The sequence below is a fragment of the Trachemys scripta genome, chromosome 16 (assembly GCF_013100865.1).
Source record: "Trachemys scripta elegans isolate TJP31775 chromosome 16, CAS_Tse_1.0, whole genome shotgun sequence".
Classification (NCBI taxonomy): Eukaryota; Metazoa; Chordata; order Testudines; family Emydidae; genus Trachemys; species Trachemys scripta.
Window position 1 is genome coordinate 28,426,966 of NC_048313.1, and position 16,984 is coordinate 28,443,949.

General features: G+C 64.3%; 1 protein-coding gene across 2 annotated transcripts in view; it reads right to left on the reverse strand.

Annotated features, from left to right (window-relative positions):
• The window catches only part of LOC117888621 (neurogenic locus notch homolog protein 2-like), a 49,866-nt gene extending 33,414 nt beyond the window's left edge, over window positions 1-16,452 (reverse strand). The window contains exons 1-4 of one of the 2 annotated variants that reach the window (XM_034792183.1): window positions 16,215-16,452; window positions 8,610-8,691; window positions 1,441-1,583; window positions 753-1,088 (exon numbers count right to left, since the gene is read on the reverse strand). In XM_034792183.1, the coding sequence (XP_034648074.1) occupies window positions 753-1,088; window positions 1,441-1,583; window positions 8,610-8,691; window positions 16,215-16,299 (646 nt within the window). In that variant the 5' untranslated portion in view covers window positions 16,300-16,452. The remainder of the gene's footprint in view (window positions 1-752; window positions 1,089-1,440; window positions 1,584-8,609; window positions 8,692-16,214) is intronic. The other variant, XM_034792182.1, reaches the window with a different exon arrangement.
• Window positions 16,453-16,984: the final 532 nt, after the last annotated feature.

The window sequence follows — 16,984 nt, forward strand, 5'->3', positions numbered from 1 at the left end:
CCCCCCCCCACATGCACACACAGCACCCTCAAACCCACTCCCCCAACACACACACACAGCACCCTCTGAGCCTGCTCCCCCTCAAACACACAGCGGCCTCGAAGCCTGCCCCCCTCCACACACACACAGCTGCCTCAGAGCCACTTCACCTCCCACACGGACCACAGGGCCTGGTCGCCCCCCACACACAGGGTCCTCCAGACCATACCCCTCCTTCCCTGTGTTCCCAGGGCCAGGCCAGCTGGCAGAGGGCGCAGGATTTGGCAGGAGCAGAGCTGCAGCTTAGATGAGAATGAGCCATTACTTGGGGGGAAGGGGCTGAAGGGACTAACGGGGAGAAAGAAACGGTCAGCTTGAGGTGGGGAGGGGGCCAAAGAGGGCTCTGGGGAGCAGGGGAGGGGATGGCCCAGGGTTGGGAGGGACAGTGCCCCCCCTCCCCCACAAGCTCCGGCCATGCTGCTCTCCTGGACGCTCCCTGGGATTGTTTCCTTCCTGGCCGGAGTCCAGGATCCCCCGGCGCCATTTACAGCTTCCGATGAGCTTCCTGCAGTGCGGCCCGGAGCCGCCAGCCCCGTGGGCACACGTGCCAGGGCAGTGGGAGAGACACACCCCCAACAACCCCTGCTCCCAGGGCTAAGGGAGGGGACAGCATCCCCCCAAAGAGGTTCCTCCAGCACCATCCCGGCCAGGCCCCCACACACCAACCCCTGCTGCTCCCAAACGCTGCCCACCCGCCCCCCCCAGCCCCTCACCCGGCAGGCAGGCACACTCGTAGCTCAGCTCCCCGGTCTGGCGACACGTGCCCCCATTGAGGCACTGTGAGGGCGCACAGGGTGTGTAGATGCTCTCGCACAGCTGTCCCGTAAAGCCGGCCGGGCACTGGCAGCGGAAGGAGCCCGGCGTATTGAAGCAGGTGCCCCCATGGCGGCAGACGCCCGGTGCCCGGCACTCGTCCACGTCCGTGCGGCAGTTGCGGCCCTGGTAGCCTGGCGGGCAGGTGCAGTTGTAGCGGCTGTTCCAGTTGGTGCAACGGGCCCCGTTGGCGCAGGGGTTGTTGGCGCAGGCATCACCCAGGGAGCAGTCCTGACCTGGGGGGAGGGGGGGATGTCTGTGAGCGGGGCCTGGTTGGGCATGAGGACCCTCCAGAGAGCCCTTCCCCCTAGGTCCAGCAGGTCCCCGCTCCGGGGCCAAGATGTGCTCAGCCCTCCTCCCACGCCAGCCAGTCAGGTTCCGTTCCCCTCCCCCAGCTGGGCTGAGGGTCCCTCCCCATCTCCCACAGCACCCCCATGGCCATCCCCCATTTCCCCTAGGCCTGGGTGGCATTGGTTCTCCTCTCCGGCCTGGTCAGATCCTGACACCTCCTCAAACCGGGCCAAGATGGTCCCACCCCCTCCCCAACCTCCCCTAGAGCAGCATGCCCCCCGCCTACATGACCCTCACCTCGGAAGCCTTTGGGACAGGTGCACTGGTACTGCACGGTGCCATCCTTGAGGGAGCTTTCACACACGCCCCCATTGGCACAGGGCGACTGGTGGCAGGGGTCCTGGAACTGGCAACGCTCGCCAATCAGCCCAGGCTGGCACCTGCAGAGAGGGGGCACACTGGTGTGAGTCCCTCCCGCCTGGAACCAGTGCAGGAAGGACACATGCCCATCACCACTGCATCTGGGCGCCTTATACATCACGTCACTGGCAATGAAGTTCCTAGAGGCAGCATCATGGAGTCTCCAGCTGGTCTGCCTTTCTGGGGCAGGGTGGGGAGGCTAGAGTCCATCAATTTCCTCTGTTTTTATTGGTTTGGGGGGGTTCGGGGGGGGGGGGGGGGGGAGTTGTCTCTGGCCCATCCCATCCCCCCACTGTGCTCTGTGGGTGGGCACCCAGCCCTGCACTCAGCACCCAACCATGGGCCCCTATGCCACAACACATCGGCCACCTCCATCCCTGCAGCTCCATCAAACTGCCCCCAGGGTAGCCTGGCCCTCATGCAGTTGGTGCTGGTCCTGGGGGCTACCCCAGATCTCAGGTTATTCCCTCCAACAGACATTGCTTGGCATTGCTCCGCTCCAAACACCCCCTACTCTGTGCTGCCCATTCGCCCTGTGGGCTCAGCTCCCTCTGCAGGGCCTCAATTGGCACCAGCTTGGACTCATCATTGTGCCAGCTGCTCACTTTGCCCCCTCCTTGTTCCCCCAGCCCTTGCCAGATCTCCACTGAAGCCTTTAACCCCCCTCTCTGCTCCCCCCAGGGGGAGCCTCCCGGACTCGGCCTATAGCCCTGGCCAGGGGAGAAGGGGCCGTTGAGTCTGACTTTGCTTCCTGCCCCGAGGATTGGTCTGCTGGCAAACCAGACTGGGCTCGGCATGAGGGTACAGCTCCAAGCATGGGGGAAGCTATGCCAATTTAAAGGGGCTCCCCACTGTGTAGCTATCCCTACACAGGGAAGGAGACGTGCTACACCAGTACAAGGCACCTTTATAGCAGCAGAGCGGCACCCTCACTTGAGGCTGTAACCCCGGATCGGCAGAGAATCACCCCACCCGCTACAAACTGTGCAGAGCAGGCGTCAGCCAATTCAGGACTGACTCCCTGGGCCCCCCGCACCCTATCATTCCTCAGAGCCCGCCTGCTGCGGCACCTCTTAGCACCTGCCCAACCCCAGACCCTGTTCTGACCCCGGGACCCCATTGGCTAGAGCTCGTCTGCAGGGGCGGCCCCAGGACCCCGCTCTGACCCAGGGACCCCACTGCCTAGAGCTGGTCCGCAGGGGCGGCCCTAGAATCCCACTCTGACCCCGGGACCCCACTGCCTAGAGCTCGTTGCAGGGGCACCCACTCCCAGTGGAACCTGGTCCAGCCAGCAGGTCCGCACCTCTCTCTGGGAGAGCCTGGTGAGGGGTTCTCTGCCCCGCCCCCCAGCTTCACCTCCTCAGGGCGCATGCAGAAGGAGTAGGGTACAGAGTCCCTCCTGCCCTCCACAATCCCCCCCGTCACGCAGGGGCCCTGAACTCTGACCCAGAGGGCCACATCCTATGGGACTGAGCCAGGGCAGACCCAGCCCCCCAGTGACCAGGGCCCAGCTCACAGGTCTCTAACTAACCAAGCTGAAGCAGGCATGCTGGGAGCTCTGCAGTGGGGAGGCGACAGGAGGGGCTGACCTGGGCTCTGCATGCACCACAGGGCTGGGTCCAAGACCCACGGTGTGCAGGGGCTGAGGAGGGGAGGGCAGCCAAGCCTGCCGGGCTGAGCCAGGCCGGACAGGACCATCCTGCCTCCCCAGTCCCAGATCTGGGCTCGCTCCTGACGACCGCTCAGGGTCCAGGATGGAGCCAGCGCTGGGCAGCACCTGGGTGCTCCCCATCAGGCTGGGCCGGCTCCAGAGGGCACTGGCTGGGGGAGCCGCACCATAGCCTGGGTACTGGTGCACAGATTATACCCCCACCCCCGCCTGCCGTTACCAGGGCAACGCAGAACCCCTGTTTGCTCTGCTGTCCAGGCCCTCAATTCCAGGGGGGAGGAGAACCCTGCAGCAGAAACAGGGGGGGCGCTCAATTCACCCCAGAGCAGCACAGGGGCTCCCAACCTGCTCTATACAGCACCCCCTGCTGGGAGAGGCTGGGATTGGAGGAGCTCCTGCCCCACTCCCTCCAACGCCCCCTGCAGGCAGGTACCACAGGACAGCAGGGACTCTGCCCAGGCCTGGAATTACACCAGCTCCCCAGAGCGCTGGGCCCTTCCCGGGGACCCAAGCCCTACCCCACAGAGCTGGGGGCATGGTCCAACAAGGAAAGAAAAGAGGGCAGCGCGGTGCTAGAGCACACATGGTGCTAGGGGCACAGACGGGGCGGGGGAGAGGGATGGTGAGGAGAGAGACAGCACAGGCCAGATCCCCCCTGCCTGCCAGACCCACGGGCCCATCCAGCCTTGTAGCCCTTCTCTCCTGCCCCACTGGACCAGATGGGAGCCATCTGGACCATAACCCCCCTGCCCCAGGCTGAGACCCACTGACCAATACTGCCTGTAGGAACTCCATCCCCTCCCCATCCCCTGGTGTGCTGGTCCCTGCCTGACCCTCATGCCCTGGAGCCTGCAGATGGCTATGCCTGCCTCAGCAACAGCCACAGCAAATGCCACCAATCAGCCCAGGCCACAGCCCCCCCAGCAGTGACATGGGCAGCTCCACTGGCCCCAGTACGGACCAGGAATGCCCGGCGGACCCCCCCATCCCTGTCCTGCTCACTCCGTTTTGGGCTCCCTCCAGCAGCACTTAGTGAGATGCCAACTCCCCTCTCCCTGCATGTGGGGGGGGGGGCACCCTGAGTGCAGGGCTGGGGCTGGCAGAGCTTCCCACCCCATCCACCCACCCAGCCCCTGGAAAGGGAAAGGGGATGTGGGGACAGGCGTCCCTGTGGCAGGGAGCAGGGCCCTGTATCCCAGCACCAGGCAGCGCCCTCCCCTGCAGGCAGAGCCAGGCTCCCACGCTGGGAAGGCAGCCCCCTTCCCAGCCCCTTGGCAGTGCTCCTGCCTGCTCATGTCTGGGGAGTGGAGCCCGGCATCCAGCCCACTCCGTGGGGCGGTGACTCAGCGGCTCCACTGCCACATCACCCCATGAGTCACCCTGGCGGCTGCCTCAGGCACCCACTCCTGGAGGGATGGGATGCCCCTGGGCACGAGAGCGCACAGGGGCACAACTTCCCCCCATACCTCCCAGCCGCAGGAGGCAGCAGCCAGCTTTAGAGGATAGAACCCAGGAGTCCTGACTCCCAGCCTGCCTCCCCTTGCTCTGACCACCAAGCTACACTGCCGGTCTGCTCCCAGAATGCCCCTTCGCCTGGCAGATGGGGGTTACCCTGGCATGTGCCCCCTCCCATCCCCCAGTGGTCTCTGCTGCACTCCCTGACCTCACCCCCCTGTTCCAATTCCATCCTCCCACATGCATTCCCCAGCAGTCCCCTCCATCCCCACTCCCCCCACCCCATCAGCCCCTGCTCCAATCCTGTCCACCACCTACACACTCCCCATGGGCCCCTCCCCCATCCATCCTCACTCCCCCCACCCCATCTCCCATCAGCCCCTGCTCCAATCCTGTCCCCCACCTCCCCACTTCTCCAACTCCCACGCTCATTCAGCACCCCCTCCTGCGGCACCTGGGCGGGCACAATCCAGCCTAAACTAGTCTCCCCTTCTTGCCCCGAGGGCGCCTGGCAGAGGGACCCAGGCAGCAAACCCAGTTCCAGGCTGGCACAGTAGGGCCCATGGGGCACATGGGGCCCACGGGGAGCTGTCCCCCTGTGAGGGGCCCCGCACACTGGGGAGGAGGGGGGCAGATTTCTGGCACTGGGATGGGGATACATTTCCCCCGCTCTCAGCCGTCCCTGAGCCGGTTCCAACCCGTTCGACAGGTTCCAGCATCACCAGCACCATGCTGAGCCAAAGGGCAGGGAGAGCCCCCTGGCCACTCCTCTCTGCTCTCTGCCACGCCCGTCCTGCCCCCCCCACTGCTCCTCTCTGCCCTCCCAGCTGCCCCCTCGTGCCCCCACAATGTTCCTCTCCCCCTACCCCCACCCTCTTGGCCGCTTCTCTCTGCCCCTCTTCAGTCCCCTGTCAGCTGCTCCTCTCTGTGCCCCACCATGCCTCTCCCACCCCCACCCCCCGGCTGCTCATTTCTGCCCCATCTCCAATCATTTCTGCTTCTGCTGTGCCCCTTCCACCCCTCCCCTGTCCTTCTCTGCCCTCCACTGCTCCCATCCCACCCCCTGATCCTCAGTGGCCCCGCCATGCCCCTCCTGCCTCCCACACCCAATCCTCTCTGCACCCTCCCCCTGATTCTCCCACAGCACTGGGGGACTGTCTCCAGAGCACCAAGAACCCAGCATGCAGACGAGAGCCTGCTCCAGTGAGATGGGGCAGGGGGCTGGGGGCACTGTGCCTGTTCTGGCACTAGGCCAGGTCAGCATTCAGCTGGTGCTCCAGTCCCACACTCCAGCCCACGATTTCCAGCAGCCAGGCAACAAGGCCCAATCCAGATCCTACTCCTGCTCCAGGCCAGGCGGCGCCACAACCGGTGATTCACCTGTTCGGGGCGGGGCAGCAGGAGGCCCATCCACCTGTCTGGCATTCCAACGCAGGCAGCAAGGAGAGGGGAACCTGCCACTGCGAGCTCCGGCACCTGCCCGCGCGGCAGCTGTGCCGTGGCCTGGCACTAGGGGCAGCGGGGACCGGGCGAGGGCACAGCACAGAAACTAGTCAGCTATTCCTGGCTCACTAGGCAGGAAGTGGTGGGCACAGGGCCACCCAGGCTACCCATACAGAGCCAGCCGCTGCCCCCACCAGGCGCCAACCATTTCCCCCTGGAACCTCACGACCTGGGTGACAGGTCAGAGACGGCTCTGCAGACAGACTGCCAGGAGCTGCCAAGGCCCCCTGCACCCAGTCTCCAGGGCTTAGCCCTGTCTGGTTCCAACTCCCCAGCATCAGGGTGCCCTGCCCTGCCCTGGAGAGAGAATTCCCAGATAATCAGCCTGCCTTGCCCCACTGGCAGCCCCCACCGTCCAGAGCTCGCACTGCAGAGTCAGAAGCAGGAAGAAAATGGAAGTGATTCACAGAGAAAGTCAGAGACGGCAGGGTCTAGTGGTTAGAGCAGGGGCACTAGGAGTCAGGATTCCTGGGTTCTATCCCCAGCTCTGCTCCCGTGAAGCAGGGTGATGTCACTCACTGAAGCACCCCATGCTAGTCAGCCCCAGCCCCTTGCCGCTGGCTCGCCAGGGCTCTGCAAACCTGTCGGGTGGCACAGCATGGCAGAAGTGGCAATCGCCATTCCAAACCCATCTCCCATCCACACTGACCAAGCGGGTCCAGGCATGGCAGGAGCTGCCATGGCCCAGTGCCACCTCCCCTTTATTTCCCAGCCCCTCCCCACCCGCAGCTGGAATTCCTGGGTCCCCCCACATGGCCTTTACAGCAGCCCCACCAGGGAAAGCACCTGGCCAGGCTGGGGCCCAGGGATGGCAGGCCCTCCCACCAGCCAGGGCCGGGGAGTCAAACGGCCTCCCTTCAGGTGCTCCCGCTGGCAGGGCTGAGAACCAGGAAACTCAACACACTCCTTCCTGGCCTCTCCCATGCGGGCCAACTGCTCCACTGGGGGCTGGGGAAGGGGGTCAGCCCAGTCACCCTAGCCTGATGGGGTCAGCTCAGCTCCGGACACAGCCTGGGTCTCACATCCCCCCCCGCCCCCCCCAGCTCTGCAGATCAGCAGCTGCTTCCTTTCCAAGCACTGTCTGCAGCCGCTGGGATCAAATGACTCCAGGGCCCCCTCCTGAAGAGGCCCCCTGTCTGGGAGACTCTGGGAAGGAGGAACTTCCCCCCCCAGGAAGTGGGGAGCAGCAGGGGGGCCAGCATACGTCACTGCTAACACTGCTCTGCAATCTGGGATTGCAACAGCCACAGCAGGGAGGAAACAAGGGCGGGCGGGCGGGGGCGGGGCAGATCTCCGCCCCTTTGCCAGTAGGGGTGGGCAGGGGAAAGGGCCAGAGGATGTGAGCTCCAGGGTGTCAGTTCTCTGCCCAGGGAGCCCCAAAGAAAACATCCAGGCACTTTGTCACTCTGCCCTCCACTAGCCCCCCGCCAGGCACAAGATTCACCTCTTCTGCAGCTACCCTCCCAGCTCATCCGACTCCGTCTGGAAGCCCTTTCTCCTGCCCCTCTGCGTCAGCAAGCATCACCCCGTGTTCCCCTCCCCAGCGCAGAGCCTGGGGACACGAGGGGTCACGCCCAACAGCCGGGCTTCCAGGGGCAGAGTGAGTCGCCCACTGCCTGGCTGCTGACATTCCTCATTTCACATGGAAACAAGACCCACCCCACCCCCCGCACTCTTATAACCCCCCCACCCTGCCCCAAGCATCCCCCGCTCCCATCAGCTCAGGGGAACCCCTACCCCCTCCCACATGCTCACAGCCCCAGAGGGGTGTGACTCCCCTCTCTTGGCCTGGCAAGGGTCCCTTCTGCTGCATCCCTTCCCAGGGGCCACGAGGAGCAGGCAAGAGGTTACCTCACAGTAAATGACTGCTCCCCACATCCCCCAGCCCTGACCCTCTACCCTGCCAGTGTTTCCTACCCCCAGGCAGCTCTGCCAGCTCCACAGAGCAGAGCAGCGACTGGGGCTTGGTGCCATGACCCCCCCCACCCTGCTGGCTGGCACCCCCCAATCACCACCAGCTCTTTGGGGCAGGGCCATGCCAGGCACGATGACAGGGGCTGTGCAGGCCCCTAGCCAAGGACATACATCAGGTGAGGCGCAGCAAGATGGGGGCAGAGCCAGGAACAAAACCCAGCGCTCCAGAACCTGGCCTGGGCCAGCTGAACCACTGGGCCAGGCTGCCCTTACTCCTTATGGCTGCGCTGCCGGGAACCACCCGCCCTCCTGCTAACCCAGTCCCAGGCCTCCGGTTCCTGCTGGTTCAGACCTGCCCATCCCCTCACCCCAGGGAGGGTGGGAAAGCCCCCACCCCCGCAGCCTGTGAGCAACACCCCACCACCATGGAACCCGTCTTGCCCACAGCCCCGTGCTGGATGGCAGCGGGCATGGATCCCAACCTGCAGGGCAGGGGGTCACTTACACGCAGGCTGCCTTCCCGTTGGAGTAGAGGATGCACTGGCCGCCATTCTCACAGGGCATGGAGCCTTCCAGACACTGCACGGCTGCAGGGAGAGAGCGGGAGAGAGCCCATTAGAGCAGAGAGGAGTGGCCCCCTCACCTCCCTGCCCCCATCCCCATGCAGAGCTCCCTCGCACCCAGCCCCTCAGTGGGGAGCCCAGCTCAGTCACTGGCCATGCCAGCTGCACCAAGGTAGGGGCATCAGGGCATTGGGATCCAGAGGGCTTCCTAGCAGCAACCCCTGACAGCAGCTGCTCTTTGCTTCCCTGTCCCCTGCCCCACCCAGATGGTCCTTGGTCCATAGAATCATAGAAGATCAGGATTGGAAGGGACCTCAGGAGGTCATCTAGTCCAACCCCCGCTCAAAGCAGGACCAATTCCCAACTAAATCATCCCAGCCAGGGCTTTGTCAAGCCTGACCTTAAAAACCTCACCCGTCTGGCTTAGAGCACACTGTTCAGGGCAAGCCCCAGGGAACATCAGAGCGCCCCATAAACTGGATGGATATGGCAGGACCCTGCCCATAACCCCAAGCCCCACCCTGAAATGATCAACAGCAATGCTGCTATCAGGGCTGGGATTTAAACAGCCATCATTAGACTTCAGAGTCAACGCCGCACTGACACTGGTACTGAAGTTGCATGGGGAACGTTTCATCCCAGCAGCAGCAGGCAAAGGGAAGAGACACACACACCACAAACCAGGAGGAGGGCAGCTGATAGTCAAGTTCCATGCATGACTAGGAAGTTTAGCTTGGGGGTGCCCCCTACCAGTGAGCCAAGGAAAGGTCTGTGTGACTCCACCACCACCAGCCCCCCAGTGCCATCCAGCACAGGGGAAGGGGGACAGGGGTTTCCAGGGCTCCAGGCACAACCTGCAGGTTCCAGTCAGATGCTAGGGCCCCGCACCCCCTGGGACCAAAGGGACAGCAGCCCCCAGAGCTCCTGCTCCGAGAACCTTCTGCCCTGTGGCACATGGGCCCAGGCCACCAGGACCCAACAGGGAGAGCTGGGCCTGTCAGGGCCTCAGAGCCCAGCCAGTGTCTTCATCAAGTGTCCAGGGACCTGCCCTGCTAATCTCTGCCCCTTCCCGGGCCCCTCATACAGCAGTAGCCTGCCAGCTCGAACCTCGGCTCAGACCCTGCCAAGGAAGCTGGGCCATGCCAGGCAGCACAGGGCTACAGGCAGAACAGAGCCGGGGGCCTCGGCCCCACATGCAGGGGACAGAGCAGCACAGCTGGGAGGGGATTGCGACTGAACCATCCTGGGTGTTACAGCAGCTCGAGGCCCGACGGCTCCCCGACAAACGAGCCAGGAACCTCCACCCACAGCTCACCCTACAGCCAGCCCAGCCCTCTGCCTCCATCCTGAGTGCGAGGCTCCCACAGCCTGGGGATGTAGGGTCGCTCTGTGGGAGACCGACTCAGAGCCCACCCTCCCAGCCCCCAGCACGGGGACCTGTTTGTCCAGGGCAGCCCCAGCTCTGCCAAGCTCCACAGGCTCCTGAAGAAGCCTCCCCAGGAAGAGTGAGGCCCAGGCTGCCTGTGCCAGGATGACAGGGACCAGCTGCCAGCCCTGGCTGGACCCAATCTAGGGTCGAGGGGCCAGGACACCCAGCCCTGTGAGCCCTCTCCCCTTCCAGACCCCTGGACAGCTCTGCCAGCAGCTGGGCTAGCATGGGGGGGGGGGGCCAAACTAGAGACACCCCACACCCATGGGCCACTGCCTGGGCTTCTAATGGGACTCACTGGAAGGATAGGGTGGACTGGTCACAGCCCCCCCCAGCTCTCCTGGGGGCCAGCTGGATTGGACCCCGGAATAAATGGGGTTCAGACATCTCTATGCCCCTGGGGCTGCAACTCCAGGCCCCATGGAGGAGCCGATCCCAAAAGGAAACCCCAGCAGCAGTTTTCCATGGCTGAGGAGGCACAAACCCAACAGCCCCCTCCCCTCCCCCATACAGAGAGAGAGAGAGGAGGCCAAGCCTGGGCCCCACAGGCCACATAGGGCTCAGAGGCCTCGCGCCTTCCCCCACCAGCTATTTCCTCCAGACCCACTTGGAGCGCGCTGCGTGCCCAGCACACAGATTAGCTCCCAGAGACAATGCCGCCCCCGCCCCTCTCCCCCACTCCAGTCCCCAGAGCCAGTGCTGCAGTGGAATTTGCTCCGCCGGCCGGCCAGCCCCCTCCCCACACACGGCTGCAACCGAAGGGGTGGCATCGGGCTTAGACAGCTCCCCCCACACCCTGATCCCTGGGCTCCTTCGCCCTTGGCGCCAACCCCCGGCCCCATGAGGGGCCCCAGGTGCGGCAGTTTTGGGGGAGGGGGGCGAGATGCTGAGAGGCTCATTCTCCTGGGTAGCTGGCGGGGCTGCCCCAGGTGCCAGGAGGACGCTCAGGCCCCGCACGGAAACCCCGCCTGTCAGGCACAGATGTGTCTGGAGAGTGGCAAACCCAGTCGAGCCCCCCAGTGGAGCGGGGGCCTGTTCCACACTGGGATACGTGCGATGCGGGGGTCCCAATGTGATACCCAGGGCAGACCCAGCAGCGGAGTGGGGCAGAGTTTTAAGAAGAGTCCTAACTTCTTCCAGCCTAGAGTCAGAATGGGGGGGGGGTCCCAGAACATTAACCCCTTGGGTGCCAGCTCCAACTCCCCATCTGCAGGGAGGCCTGATAGGAAGTGCAATGGGGAACCCTCAGCATGCACAGCCCTCCAAAGAGAGCACCAACAGGAAACTAAGGCATAGAGATAGGAAGGGGACTGCCTAAAGTCACCCAGCGAGTCAGTGGCACAACTGGGAGAGAACCCAGGAGTCCTGACTGCCAGCCCCACCCCCCACTCTAACCCACTAGCCCCCAATTCCTTCCCAAAGCCAGGGATAGAACCCAGGAGTCCTGACTACCAACCTCACTCCCCCACTCTAACCTAGTAGCCCCCATTTCCCTCCCAAAGCCAGGGATAGAACCCAGGAGTCCTGACTGCCAGCCCCACCCCCAATTCTAACCCACTAGCGCCCACTCCTCCCCTCCCCCCAAAAATAAACCCAGCAGCAGTCAAGGCCCCATCACTGCAGAAATTAAAGGACAGTGGAGATAAGAGGCTGTGGGAACGCTGGGGGAGTTCACCACGCTGCCAAAGGCAGGGTAAGACAGGACGACCCTGGAGGCTCTGCTGCCCCGGAGGGCTCTGGGATTCCTGGGGGGGTGAGAGGCACAGAACGACCCCCCCCCACCCCTCCCCCAAGTCCCGCTGTCCAAAGCGGGATACCTTCCCACACAGGAACCCCCACCTGTGCTCAGGACACACAGCTGCTGGCAACACAAGACACCCCCCCCCGACCCCCAGCTTCTCACTCCGGCAGGCCTGGGGCACAGTCTCCCATCAGCCCCTGCAGGCAAGGTGCTGCGAGCAGTGGGGGCTCAGCACTGAGCCCTGGGGGCTCACAGGCAGCGAGGGGGGCACTGTGCCGACACACACCTGGCCCAGCCCCAGCCCCCGTAATCCCCCGCCCCCCACCGCTGAGACAGGGGCAGTGCATGCTGGGACACAGCCCCTCACCCCTCTGCATCAGGGACCGGCATGCTCTCCTGACAGGTATGCCAGCCCAGGCAGGGCACATACCTACAGAGTCTCCCACCCCGACCCATGCTGCCCAGCAGCCCCAGCGCCCTGGGATCCTGACCACAGGCAGCCTAGCCGGACCACTTACGCTAGTCCGACAGCCGCAGCCAGCCCAGGGACTGCTGGAACTCCCAACTGCCTGACACAGCCCCCCAAAGGCCAAGCCCGCCCAATGTACATTGCCAGGCAGAACACGGGGTCCAGAGCCAGGTGAGGCAGCCAGGACTCCTGGGTTCTATCCTCAGCTCTGCCAATCACTGGGCCAGTCACTTGCCCTCTCGGAGTCATTTATGCTGGGGCAGAAGTAGCCCCAACCTGCCTCCTCTGTGGCATTTGTGAAGGCTCACGAGAAGCTCAGGGGCCAGGGAGGGTTCAGCCAGCGCCCCAGGCTGTTCAGTCAGGGATCCCATTGCTGCAACTCCCCCACTCCCCAGGGCAGGGGAAGGGCTGCTCCTGCCAGCCGAGGACCCACGGATGGACCAGAACTGACCCTCACAGGACAGTGGAGCTGGCTCCCCTGGCCTGGCAGACACAGCCAACTGCCCCTGCCCCAACAGTGCAGCCAATTCAGAGCCAAGTGGTTGGCTTGGGAGAGTCGGGGCTCTGTGACCCAGCCCAGAGCAGGGAGACCGACTGGTGCGGGGGTGGTGGGAGTGGGAGACAGGACCTGTCACTTCTATGGTGCAGTCCAAGCCCAGCATCCGGACCCCTACCACTGGCCCCATTAGGCACCCTTCAGTGTAACTGGCGCTCCCGGCAGGGCCCGGGGAGGCTCACCTGCCCCTCACTCTCCCCATGGTGGGGGAAGGGGTCAGTGTTGCTAAAAGCCCATGAGTGGAGGGGGGCTCGGGAGACGCCACCCGCCTCAGGATTCCTGGTCTCCATCCTGGGTGGGCGAGCAGGTTCAGGCCCTGATTTTGGGGCACATTTGGATGCTGTCTTGAGGAAAGCTCTGCAGTCCGCAAGGCAGCAGGGAAGGGGGCTCACTAGCCAGGCAGAGAGCCCCTGAGAACAGGTCCATACTGTCCTGCCAGCTGGGCAGGAGAGCATGGCCTGGGGCAGGCGGGCCCCCCAGCCCCACTCCTCCCTGGCCGGTTGGGTCCCTAGGTCTCCCTATTGCTGCAGCCAGCGGCTCTGTGGGAGGAGTGTTTACAACCGGATTAGCCAGTGTGATTGTTCAGGCGGCTCCAGGGCCCTCTCCAGATTCCACAGCTCTCCAGCTGCCTGGCCGCTTTGTTCACAGGCTAGCAACGCAGTGGGGAGAAGAAAGGGGCAGGCGAGTGAATGGCCCAGCCAGCCGGCCCTCTCCTGCATCTGGAGGGGAGGCAGCTGCTGCAGCTCTGAGCGCTCCCTAGGCATAGCCAGCACTGGGGAGGGGCAGGGAGGGATAGCTCAGTGGTTTGAGCATTGGCCCGCTAAACCCAGGGTTGTGAGTTCAATCCTTGAGGGGGCCATTTAGGGATGGGGCAAAAAATTGGTCCTGCTAGTGAAGGCAGGGGACTGGACTCAATGAACTTTCAAGGTCCCTTCCAGCTCTATGAGACTGTCTGTGGGGTGAATGACAGAGGCCAGCACACCGAGCCATTGCCTGCCACCCAATTCCCCACCCCACCTCATTCCACAGGGGCAGCTGCCCCCACCAGCCCCTTCACTTAGGGGGCAACATGGGCACACAAACCATCGCGCTCCGGGGAGCCCACGCTGCTGCAGCATGGCACAGAGAAGCCAGTTTTGTGGGAGCCAGGCTGCTCTGGAGGAAGGGGGGAGGTTAAACAGGGGGTGGCTAAAATCAACCAGGGAAAGTCCTGAAAGTGGGAGACCTTGCAAAGGTTGGAGGACCTCATACCCAGGACAGCTAGGCTGTTGCCCCCCCCCCCAAGACCCCCGAGCGGGGAGGGGGACGACGACTGGAGCTCATCCCCCTGGACGGGGAGGACCAGGCTGCCTCCTGATTTCCACTACTACTGCCCAAGACGAGAATTTACCCAGAAGAGACCTGAGCTGAGCCCAAGGCCTCCCAGCCCCCAAGCAGTTGGAGCTGCTGCAAAGGCCTCTGCCTCACTCTGGGCTAGAGGTGCCTTTCCCTAGCGAGGACGCTGTCTGGGTGCATCTGGAGGCTGGCTCCAGGACAGAGACGCTCCAAGTTCCTGCAAGGGGGGGTTGGCACCAGCAGTCTGTGCGGGGGCAGAGTGGCCAGACCCCGTCTAGCCATGGGGCCACGCACTGCTCAGGAACGAACAGCACGGCGGGACTCCCGCAATGCAGCGAGTTGCTCAACAAGAACAATGCTGGTCTATGTCCAGCCAGGCAGCAAGGGGGGGGGGGGGGGAGGGGGTTATACTTCAGGGCATCCACAACCTGCAGCAGCCATCCCACAGACCCTGGGCCCATCCACATGTGTTCCCATGCGCTGGCTGGGAACGCAGGGCAGGCCGGCCTCGCCAAGCTGCACAAACCAGTCCAGCAGCTTCATGGGCGAGTGAAACCCACGCTGAATAATAACCCTGCACTGTATTTACCTTTCACAGCAGTTCTCTCATTGCTGGCACATCGCTGTGTGCTGGCAAGTCGGTGCAGGACACGCAATTAACTCATCTTATCTCCCAGATGCATCACCTCGAGTCCCAGCTCACACTCACCGGGGGGTGGGGGGGCCGCTAGCTGACCAGCGGGGCTCCCCGGACTCTTGCTGAGTTTGCCACTTGCCCGGCAGAGCCAGGGGAGGCCAGATCCCAGCTGGCCCAATGCAGAGCTGGGGGAGCATTTTGAAGTTTTCTCCCAGCCTCCTCAGTGCTTCCTAGCCAGCGGGTGCCCTGCCCCAATGCCCCAGCTCTGTGAAGAAGCAGGGGAGCCCAGCCCGGGCAGGTCTGGGAGCGCCCCAGGACGGGGCCTCGGAGTTACTTTCCAACACAAAAAGTTTGAGCATCGGGGCTGGGAAGAGACCAGAGTCAAAACATCTGTGCAGGACATCAGCCCCCCCTGAACCGCGACAAAAATGCCATCAAATGTAAGGTCAGCCCCAGCGCCCCCCGGAAGCCCTGCTCCCCCCACCCCAACTCACCCACGAACCCCCACCACAGTGCAATGGGATCCCCCCACGCTCTGCGCCTGGCTCGTGGGGATTTCATGGGCAGGAGGCCGCGATCGCAGAGAGGGGGAAGGGCGGCCAGGGGGAAGGCGCCGGCTGGGGAAGCAGAGAGAAGCCGGATCCGCGCTCCAGCTCCAGGTTTCCCCACGCTCCCAGGCTGGCTGGCGCAGGCTGCGAGGAAAGTTTACTTCTAGTCAATAGTGAAAGAAGAGGAGCGCAGGATTGTTCCCCGCAGCCTCAAATCAGTGCCTGCGAACTCCCAGCCCAGCCGCGGGGCAGGGGCCGCGCAGCCCCCTCCCCCAAGCGGGGATTATACAATGATTAAGTATTTTCTTTGTGCTCAGACACAGGGCCGGCCCCCTCCCCCCAGCGCAGACAGGGGAGGGGGCTCCGAGCAGGGGGGAGCGCACAAGAGACGGGTTACAAGTAGTTCCCAAGTTGGACGAAGCCGTCCCCGTCCTGAGCCCCCGATTCAGCCGCTGAGCCCTGCCGGGGGAGCCCGCATCATTGGGGCACGCGGCGGATTCCTGGCTTTGAACCCCCCCCCCAAAAAAAAAAGTTTTGCAAAGTTTATAAAGAAAAAGTGAAGGGACCAGATCACGTCGCCCCCCTTCCCGACGCCACTAGACGCCCCCCCGGAACGCCAACCTGGGGCCCCCGAAATCGCCAGGACCCCCAAACAGCAAGAGAGGACCCCTCAACAACAGGGTCCCCGAAACTGCCCCAACACTGAGCAACAAGAGCTCGCCGGGGCGGGGGTCCCCTGGCACTCGCAGCTGCCGCGATCCCCGCTCCAGCTCTCCAGACCACAACTCCCCCAGCCGGCGCGCCCCCCGCACGGGATCCCCTGCCCCCTTACCTGCTCCGGCTCCCAGCTGCGCCAGCAGCGCGATGCCCAGGAGGCTGCCGCCCAGCAGCACCCGGGACCCGGCCCCCGAGCCCATCCCGCTGCTCCGCTCGCGATCCCGGACCCGGACCCCGCTCTTCCGCCGCCCCCGCCCTAGAGATCCATGGCGGGGCCAAGAGCCCCGCGCCGCAGAGCCAGACACCAGCGCAGCCAGGCTGTCTCCCTCCCTCCCGGACCCTGGGAAACTTCCCCCGCCAGCAGCGACTCGAGTCCCGGCCCGGCCCGGCCCGGCCGCCCCTCCTCTGCGCGGGGCGGGGCCCGGCCTCCTCCTCCCTGGGCTCCCACGCTCCCTCCTGCCCAGCCCGCTCCCGGCCAGGCCCAGCCCCAGCCCCGCGCTGCAGCTAGCGCCGGCAGGTGGCGGGGGGCTGGCCGCGCTCCCTCGCTGCAGGCGGGGGGAGAGGGGGGCAGCGCGGCGCTCAGTGGGGCTCGGGCTCCGGGGGACAGATGACTATGGAGGGAGCGGGATGCAGTGGGGGGCTCTGCTGGGAGATCTCTGAGCGACCGGATAAAGGTTCCCCGGGGGAGAGGGGTACAAACCTGCCCCCCCCAGCAGGGTGGGGGAGGGGGCACAGGCAGCGGTGTGTACTGGGGTCAGGGATGTGCTGGCTCAGACCCCATAGCCTCGGCCTTTCCCACAGAGTCATGAATCCTCCCTCCAACATGACCAAAAAAGCGGTTGTTTTTTATGAACATCCAAGTCCCCAAGGAGGGGAAAGTTTCCA